General features: G+C 50.0%; 1 protein-coding gene across 1 annotated transcript in view; it reads left to right on the top strand.

Moving 5' to 3' along the window:
- Positions 1-10,000, top strand: part of LOC118228189 (plectin) — a 114,664-nt gene that overhangs the window by 16,575 nt on the left and 88,089 nt on the right. Inside the window, exon 5 of the mRNA XM_035419526.1 lies at positions 2,910-3,056. Within this exon, the coding sequence (XP_035275417.1) occupies positions 2,910-3,056 (147 nt within the window). The remainder of the gene's footprint in view (positions 1-2,909; positions 3,057-10,000) is intronic.

The following is a 10,000-nucleotide window of genomic DNA, read 5'->3' on the forward strand; positions in this document are numbered from 1 at the left end:
ACATCACAGGTGGATTCAGCTTTGTCTCTGGGGTTGCCAGTTCCTGTCTCGGCACACATGGTAATAATTAGCTATCATTCACCATTGGACATCAAACTTTTTTTTTTGTTTTTCAGAATAGTTGATTTTTGAGTTAGGATGTGCACTCTGTCTTCTGTGCATTTGTGGCCGTACTGTTTCAGTCCATCATACCAATGTCTGCGTATTTTCAGGTGTGCATGCGAGTGTGGTACGTATGCGTCAGGGTTTTTAATAGTCTGTTTATGTAGCGTGGCGGGGCCATATGACAAAATAAATCCCGGGGAAAATGTTCAGTTGGAAACACGAAACATTGAGAAATCAGCCCAGTAAGGTCCAGTGATGTCTTACGCGCATGTTAGAGCATCCTGTTAAAAAAACAGCCTGTTATTCTTTCCCAGGAAATATTACAGTGCTTTTCAGGTTTCGCTGAACTGCCCCCTTCACTGCTGAAGCAACTACATGCTTAGTGATAAACGAAATAAATTCTCAACGGTTGCTGACTTATATTCATCTGGGGGGGGGGCCGATGTGTAAAATTTACCCTTTGGCTCACCGACTTGATAATACATTGTGATAATATATCTTATAATAATTCTACTCCACATTTTTTTATCAACATTACATTTCATTAATCTCTGTGAAAAAACAATAAAGCTTCCCAGTCCGGTGGAGCCCGGGGCTCTATTTAATCTGCCAGGATGAGACAACAGTAAAAAGAAAGTGCTCTTCACGGACAGAGCAAACGGACTGATGGAGAAGGGCCGGAAATCTGGGTGTGGGAGAGAGAGAGAGAGAGAGACAAGAGAGAGGGAGAAGGGGAGTGAGAAAGCACTAAACAGAGTGAAAGAAAGTGAGAGAAAGCACTAAACGGTGAGAGAGAGAGAGTGAGTGAGTGAGAAAGCACTAAACAGAGTGAGAGAGAGCGAGCACGAGAGTGAGAAAGCACTAAACAGAGTGAGAGAGAGAGAGAACGAGAGAATGAGAAAGCACTAAACAGTGTGTGAGAGAGAGAGAACGACAGAGTGAGAAAGCACTAAACAGAGTAAGAGAGAGAACGAAAGAGTGAGAAAGCACTAAACAGAGTAAGAGAGAAAGAGAGAGAATGAGAGAGTGAGAAAGCACTAAACAAAGTAAGAGGGAGAGAGAGAACGAGAGAGTGAGAAAGCACTAAACAGAGTAAGAGAGAGAACGAGAGACTGAGAAAGCACTAAACAGAGAGAGAGAGAGAAAGAGAGAGAGTGAGAAAGCACTAAACAGAGTAAGAGAAAGAGAGAGAACGAGAGAGTGAGAAAGCACTAAACCGAGAGAGAGAGAGAGGGAGAGAGAGAGAGAGAGAGAGAGAGGGAGAAATCAAAGGGGAAGAGAGAGAGAGAGTGAGAGAGAGAGAGAGTAAGAGAAAGAGAGAGAACGAGAGAGTGAGAAAGCACTAAACAGAGAGAGAGAAAGAGAGAGAGAGAGGGGGGGAGAGAGAGAGAGAGAGAGAGGCACACTGTTATTAGCTCACGCAGTTTGTTTGAGGATCAGTGTCGCTCGCCGGATGGACGGTAATCAGCCGGGCGAGGTGATCGGAGATCGATGCGCCAGCCTTATCCCGTCTTTCCGCCGAGATCTCTGACAGCCGCCCATCGATTAGCAATTCCCCCAAATCTGAGGCTGTAATCCGGGCCTTCTGCTCCGGGTGAGGCCCCTGCCTGCGATTCAGGAGTCCTGGGAGTCGGCCTTAAATTACCCCACTTGTTTTTGTTTATGTAAGAAAGCAACTTAAAAAGTAATTTAAAAAATGACATGGATATATACAGTGTGTATATATATATATATATATATATATATATATATATTCTTCAAATGTATCGTTGTGTGACATATGCAGAAAGCTAACAAAGCTCTTCTATTCATATAATCCGTAATTTCACCCAGGGTAAGGTCAGATAACAGGTTGATATTACAAACGTTATATATATATATAGCTGAGACATTCTATACATTCCTGTCATTACAGAACAATACTGTCTTATATTGTATCTAAACGCTTCAGATTCAGAGATGGGTTGCATATCATGTATAATATTGTAAAGTTTAATTTTAACAGACTGGCTCTACAGGGGCACTGATGCCGGTCAGTCGAGACTCGTCAGAAATAACACCGGTAGTGCAAAGAGGGGGAACTTGCTTCATACGGACCTATCTGGTGCTGGAACACGGGGGACGTTTCTGCATTATACGCTACATGACATTGCAGGCATTTAGCAGACGCTCCTATCCTGAGCCACTTGCACATACGTTTTTGCATAGCATTTGCATGGCATCCATTTGTACAGTGGGATATCTAAGGAAGCTAGTTAAGTGCTTTGCTCAAGGGTGCTGTGGCATGGTCCTACCTGGGAATTGCACCAGTGATCTTCAGTTCTCAAGGCCAGTTCCCTTAAACATTATACTACACTGCCGTCCCCACATTAATCCACAGCGCAGTCCGCATAGCTGGTCGAATTGTCAGGCTCAGTTTCACCAGGCTAGATCAATGGAGCACAGAAAAGTATGATCCAAATCAAATATGTATTTGACCCAGATCTGATATATATATATATATATATATATATATATATATATACATGAAAGGAGTGTGGACTGTCCATTCTCATATTTTAAAAGTTAAAGACCAAGGACACTATTTCCTGCAGGAAATAGTGGTAGTGATTCAGCTTCCGGGTGGATGACATCATCTTCTGTTTCGGCTATCCATTTATACAGCTGGATATATACTGAAGCAATACAGGTTAAGTACCTTGCTCAAGGGTACAACGGCAGGGTCCTTACCCGGGAATCGAACCTGCGACCTTCCGGTTACAAGCCCAGTTCCTTACCCACTGTGCTACACTCCGTCCTCCCAGGTGGAGGAGCGCGAGGCTCAGATCCAGGAGCTGCAGGACACCATCACGGAGCTGCACCAGGAGATGTCCCTGAAGGACCAGGACAAGCTGAGCCAGCTGCAGGAGCTGCATCTCCTGGAGAGCCGGGTCAAAGAGCTCACCCTGCAGGTAGGCGGCGGTACTGCGCCTTCATCCCACGGGCCAGTTACAGTGCTGTTTCCCAAATTATGGTCCTGAGCAGAGGTGGAACATCCAGATCCAGGTTCAGAAAGTAAAAGTCCTCCCCTGTGTTTCGTTCCAATCACCTGGATTTGGTAATTATCATAATTCTTCAGCCAGGAGGTAGAAATAATTGGTGAAATCAGCTGGATGAGTTCACAGGTGGATGGAACACATGGCAGGGCTTTGAATTTCTGACCCCTGGACTTTCCAGCTCTGGTCCTGAGCTCCCCGTCAGTGGGCTGTTTTTATCACGGTCGATCTTTGAATCACAGATTTTGAAAACAGCTGTTTAAATTCTACCCTGAGTTTTTTTACTCAAACTCATTTTAACATACTGCAGGTTACATTACATTACAGGCATTTAGCAGACGCTCTTATCCAGAGCGACTTACACAACTTTTTTTTTTTTTACATTGTATCCATTTATACAGCTAGATATATACTGAAGCAATGCAGGTTAAGTACCTTGCTCAAGGGTACAACGGTAGTGTCCTTACCCGGGAATCGAACCTGCGACCTTTCGGTTACAAGCGCAGTTCCTTACCCACTGTGCCACACTCCGTCCTATAGGTTAGGCTTGTTTAGGTGCCATTACATACAGCTAGTCGGAAATGTGCACTCAAAGTATGTGCTGAATACTGCTGAAAGACTGTGTGTGTGAGTGTGTGTGTGTGCGTGTGCACGCATATGTGTGTGTGTTTGCTTGTGTGTGCGTGTGCTTGCTTGTGTGTGTGTGTGTGTGTGTATTTGAGTCTGAGAGAGGGTGTCAGGGCTGTGGCAGTGCAGACCTTGGCATTATGACATCACAGCGAAGTGGCAGTTAAGCCCCCCCCCCCCGCAACGTTCCTTTCAAACTCGGACTCTTTTCGGAGCTGAAACACGTAGACGCATGCCTGGACACGCTCACACACAACGCCGGCACCTGAAATTACGGTAAACCGTGTGCTATCCGTGACCCTGTCGTGACTGCCCGCACGTGTGGGCAGAGGGGCCCACCGCTGCATTGTGGGAAAGCGGCCGGGCTTGCGTAACCTCTGGAAGAGATGAGCCAACTGTCTCCTGACATCCACAAGCAATCTGGCCCCCGGCCCAGATGACTGTGGGAGTCAATTTGCCGTAATGAATTGTAATATTGTGCAATTTTAATCAGCGGGTGATTCTGGCGTAATGACCTTATAATTTCTGGGTAGGATCAGATTGTAATTGTGGGCTGGAGCGGGGGGGGGGGGAAAAAAAAAAAAAAAAGAATAAAAGGCAAGAGTTCAAGAGGGAAAAGTCTACCGGTCTGCTCAGCGAAAGGTGCTGCACCAGCCCTCCTTTTGTTACGTCTCAATATGGACATTGTCCAAAAATAATGACAACTTCTGTCTTTTTTTTTTGCTTATTGAATTTCAGGGGTCAGGCGCAGTTAATTGGGCGGTATTATGTGGCTCGCACTCGGTTTAAGGGATTCTGCTGACTGCTGATGTTTCATAATGAGGCCTGTGTTTGTCTGTGCGATCCTGACCTTCAAGTCATATTAAATGTTAGCTAATACCCTCCATTCCCCCAGCCCGCCCCCCCACTCCCCCCCTCTTCTCGTTCTCATGATTGCTGCTTTCTCAGAAGGCCCACCAAGCTACCAGCCAGGCCTGTGTGCAGGCTGGAGAGGGGGTTGATGGGAAATAACCGAAGAATAACATGGATTTGTGTGGGGGTGACCTTAGTGTGGATTTGGAGACATTCGTAGAGGTTGTCAAAACATCAATTCATTAAAAAAAAAAATTCATTTAATTTTCTTTCTTGGATTGTCTGAATTGAAATGGTCACCACAGCCTTCCCCTCTCAGCTCACATGCACACCACACCTGTGTAGCTCTGTTTGTGTGTGTGGGTGTGTGGCCAGAGCTGTGAGAACAGGTGAGGCTAAATCAAAGGCACTTGAGTAATCCAGGTGAGTAACCCAGGTTAGTAATCCAGGTGAGTAGCCCAGGTGAGTAATTCAGGTGAGTAACCCAGGTGAGTAATTTGGGCAATTAATCCAGGAGGTAGACAGGGTAGAGGACAGAAACCAAAAGAATATTGGCCTCTATGGTCACCCGTTCAGCTGAAGCAGGTGCTCTTGGTGCAGAAACTCACCCTGACCCTCCGCGACTCTGTAGCATGAAGGTTAGGGAACTGGGGTTGGAACTGTGAAGCTGTAGTTTTCGATTCTGAGGGGTGGGGAGATGTGGTTGTACCGTTCAACCGAAATTTCTTCAGGAAATATCCAGCTGCGGGAATGGCTTGTCAGTAAAGATTGTGAGCTTTACGGATAAGATGCGTCTGGATAAGGGCATCTGCTCTTTAATGTTGCTGTAGATGTAGGCCCCATGTTGTGAGGTAGGGCGTGGCGTTGCTTCAGTCAGAAGGGTCTGATTACCTGTGCATTACCTGCTGATTACCTGCGCCTGCATGAACCTTACTCCTGCAGCGCTGACGACTGGCGGTTGGCGGTGCAGGCTGGTGGAGGGGAGCGCATGCTGGTGTGCGTTGTCACGGACACACACACAATGTTGCGGCAGAGGGTGAAACCGAGAGTTATCGGAGGGGGGGGGGGGAAAGCTAAAAAACAAAATGGCTGAAAGAAAGAATTGTGAGCGTTCTTTATGTAAGTGTGCATCGCTTGATATGCGGTTGCCTTGCCAACAAGTTATTACTGCATGCTGAGCTGTGGAGGTTCGCAGACGTTGCAGCTGGTGCGTGAGTGATGGGGGTTTGACTTATGGCACGTGCCATTATGAGACCGAGGATTTGTAAATTTTTCGGCAAATGAGTTATAACATTTGTATATTTTGTTTTATTTATCGTGGTGATAGAACAATGAGAAAGAGAGAATATGCAGTTGTGGGTATTTCTGGGGAGTAAAATGCTGTTCATCATCGCCCTTCAGCCAGCCCCTCTAGCAATAAACTGTCCCCCCCCCCCCCCCTCCGCCCCCAACCCAAAAGAAATCAGGCCCCTTGAGAAGAAAATTTTTTATTACAATTCAGAACCAGGCTCTTTTTTTTGTTCTCTGATTGTCTGCTCTCCCCCTCTCCCTCCCTCCCTCCCTCCCTCCCTCCGTCTGTTCTGTACGAGTCGTGGAGCTGCTGCTGTGGCGTTTGCAGCGGCGGCGGTGGTGGCGGGTGATTAGAGCGGGGGGGGGGGAGGGAGAGGGCGGGGGGGGGGGCAGGGCTGGCAGTCGCCCCGCGCGGCGGGGGCCCCTGTTTTATATTCATCAAAAGAGCTGCCTTTGATTTGCAGCCTCCTGTGACATGTGACAGCGCGGCACCGCGGCGGTACTGCGGAGGAAACGCTGCGGCCCCCCCCGCCACACACACCCCCCCCCCCCCAATATCACACACACACCCCCCCAAACCCCCCCCCCGAACCCCTAACCCGCAGGCCACGCTGTTAAATTTTTATTATTAACGATCATTACGGTCGCTCTTCTGAACCGGCGCTGACCCTCCGCGCCGCGGCGTTCCGCCCGCGATCCCGCCATCTTGCTTCGCCGCGCGGGCGTCGCTGGGATACGCGCTCGCCGTGCCGCGCTGCGTGACAGCGAGCCCCGCCCCGCTTGAGCGGAACTGTTTCGAGCCCCCGCGTCCCACGCTCGGACTCCGCCCCGCTCACTCGGACGTGTGTGTCTTTCACACACTGTATCCCTCATGTGCGGGTTTACGCAGTGTGTTGTACGTGGTGTGCATTGTGAGTGTGAATTTGTGTCCTTGCTAGTTGTCTTATTGTATGCGTGCACACGTGAGTCTGCTTGTGTTTGCAGCTTTTATGGACTCGTCACAGTTTGTAGTTTGTCATGCTTGCACATGCGTGCTCACTGTATGTGCGTGTGCATGTGTATGTATGAGCAAAAGAGTGTTTCGTGTTTGCGTGTTTTATGTATGCGTGTGGGAGAAGGACTGGGAGAGTTAGTCAGCCAAGTCAACACCAGAGGGTTGTGGTCCGGCTGGGTGGGGGGAGGGGGGGGGGGGGGGGGGGGGGAGACTTTAGCACTTTCAGCAGTTGAGGTGTTTTTGATGGAGGCGGGTTTGGAGTGATGGGGGGGAGGGAGGGAAGAGAGGGAGGGAAGGAGGGAAGAGGGAGGGAGGGAGGGAGGGAGGGAGGGAGGGAGGGAGGGAGGCAGTGGCGGCGGCGGCTCTGCGGGAGAATGGTAATAACCCTCATACTCTGCTGGAGAGGGGAGGCTCTGGCCATGAATACAGAAAACGTCTGAAACTGGAGCCGCAGTCAGAGCCGCCGTCTCCGCGGACGCGTGCCATTCTGCTCGCTCGGTCCGCCTGCTGTCAATCACCGGCCCTCCCTCCAACAGGCCCCTCCCCTAACCCCTCCCCCTCCCGCTCGCTGCAGAAAGACGGGGACTTCAAACCAGGCTGCCAATGCGGCTGAAATTGTCACGGCTTAACTAAACACACACACTAAAACACACACTCACACACACGCACATACATGCCCACACACATACACGCACACACACACACACACAAACATGCAGAAACACGCACACTAAAACACACACACACTTACACGCATACTCACACGCACACGCACACACACTCACTCACACACACACACACACACACACACACACACACACACACACACACACACACACACACAGACAGAACACATTCTCATATGTGCTCACTCACTCGTGTGCTCTCCTCTGTAAATATTGCTCCTGCTGCAGCCCGGAGCTGGAATAATATGCACACACGCGTGTGTTTGAGCAGGGCCGAGGTGCTCCTGGGAGCACGGGCAGGAAATTAACAGTGTAAATTATTAAAGCAATCCCACACTTAGCAAACAGTTGTGGGATAATTGAGTGTGTGTGTGTGCTTGTGTGTGTGTGTGTGTGTGTGTGCGCGCGCGTGTGTGTGTGTGTGTGTGTGTGTGTGCATGAGCGCCCAGACCCTTATGGGAAATGCTCCTGCAGAAGTTGATATGTGAGAACTCCCCAGCTGACCTGCTTTCAGTTTTAGTGCCCGTAGAACCAAGTGTGTGTGTGACAGAGTGAGCATGTGTGTACGCGCGCGTGTGTGCATTTGTGTATGTGTGTGTGTTCTGTGCTCCCATGTGAGAGTGAGACTGTGTATGTACATGCATGCATGTGTGTGTATTTGTGTACTTGTGTGTGTACGCGCGAGAGAGTGAGAGAGATGGAGAGATTGAGAGAGAGGTAGAGAGATGGAGAGGTAGGTAGAGAGAGAGAGAAAGGGGGAGAGACAGGGAGATGGAGGTAGAGAGAGAGAGGGAGAAAGAAAGGACTGGAGACAGAGAGATGGAGAGAGAGAGAGAGAAAGGGGGAGTGATGGAGAGGTAGAGAGAGTAATTTGGTCCTGATGAAGTCTCTGCAGTGCGCTCTTCCAATCAGGCGGCTGATGGGGTCTGGATTGAAACAGCCGTGAATGTGAATTGCCAGCGATAGATATAACAGCCTCATTTCTCCCCTCCTAACCCCCCCTTTACCAGCCCCCCCCCCCCTCAGAGCAACCCCCTACCCCCCCCATCCTCCCCCCCCCGATTGCCAGCGATAGATATAACAGCCTCATTTCTCCCCTCCTACCCCCCCTTCACCAGCCCCCCCCCTGCTCAGAGCAGCCCCCCTCCCACCCCCCCGATTGCCAGCGATAGATATAACAGCCTCATTTCTCTCCTCCAGCCCCCCCCCCCCCCCAGCACCCCCCCCCACTCAGAGTAACCCCTCGCCCCCCATCCTGCCCTGCCCCCCGTGTCCCCCCCTGCACCCCCATCTTACCCCCCATCCCCCCCCATGAACCTGAGCCATGTTTACTGAAGCACTGAGCTCTGCAGTATTGGGAGGGGGGGGTGGTTTAGAGTCACTGCTTCAGTCAGCACCTAGGCCCCCTCCCAAAACGCCACACAGCCCATATCTAAATCCCTCAGGTGCATTAGCCCCCTTTGGGGGTCTATCCTGTGCTGGATTTCACGCCCCCCCCCTCCCCTCTGCTCCCCATATATCCCCAACACATACTGGTGGGATTGGGTGTATAGGGGGTGGGGGGGGGGGGGGTTCAATCTAAATGCCACCATCGCTGATCACAGCAGACCTCTCCAGATGGACAGGAGTAATAAGTGGTCTAGTTTGTCATTTTTTCGGAGCGGGTCAGCGACCAGCGACCAGCGGTGGGTTTTGCCGGCTGACTCCGGCTCCAGATTGCTCCGGCCTGCTTCCTAATCTACAGTGTTTAAGGTGGGGCGAGGGGAGGGGAGGGGAGGGGGGGGGGTGTTAGTTATTGCTTCTGAGTGATTTTTGACGATTTGAAGGCCAGCCTGAATCAGTCCCTGCAAACACGCTTCTAATACCCTACAGCCAGAGCCAGGCATACATCTAAAGTTTTCTGGAAAAAGTTTTTTTTTTTTTTCTTTTTTTTTTACTTGCAGCTTGCAAGTATGGCCAAACAAACACGTTCCCTGAGTCCAGTCCCCTCGTAGTCCAGCTGTAGGCCTTTCTACAGGAAGGCCCGTTTTTCTTCACACCCAAGGGTTTCTTTTCTGTTGTTCGTATCGTGTAGTTTAATGCTCATCAGAGCAGTTTTGTTCTTGCTCGTGTAACTGAGCTGAATATTCAGTAGGATATTTGGCAAGTTGTCTGCACTTCCTGCTCTTGCTGTCTCTCTTGGGGTTTCACTTTACCCCCTCTGGGGACTCAGTGCACTTTGGTCCCGGGTTTTTGGCCTGGCGTTTGCGCAGTCAGAGGGTTTTGATAAGAGTGTCTGGTCCATGCCAGGGAAGTGTACTGTAAGTGATGAGACTCTTACTGCGCACGCAGGTGATGGATGAGGGGAAAGGGGGGAGAGGTAGCTGCCTGTACCTGGCCTGAGCCACTGTGCATTTGTCCTCATTTGCTTC

The sequence above is a fragment of the Anguilla anguilla genome, chromosome 5 (genome assembly GCF_013347855.1).
Source record: "Anguilla anguilla isolate fAngAng1 chromosome 5, fAngAng1.pri, whole genome shotgun sequence".
In the NCBI taxonomy this organism is placed as follows: domain Eukaryota; kingdom Metazoa; phylum Chordata; class Actinopteri; order Anguilliformes; family Anguillidae; genus Anguilla; species Anguilla anguilla.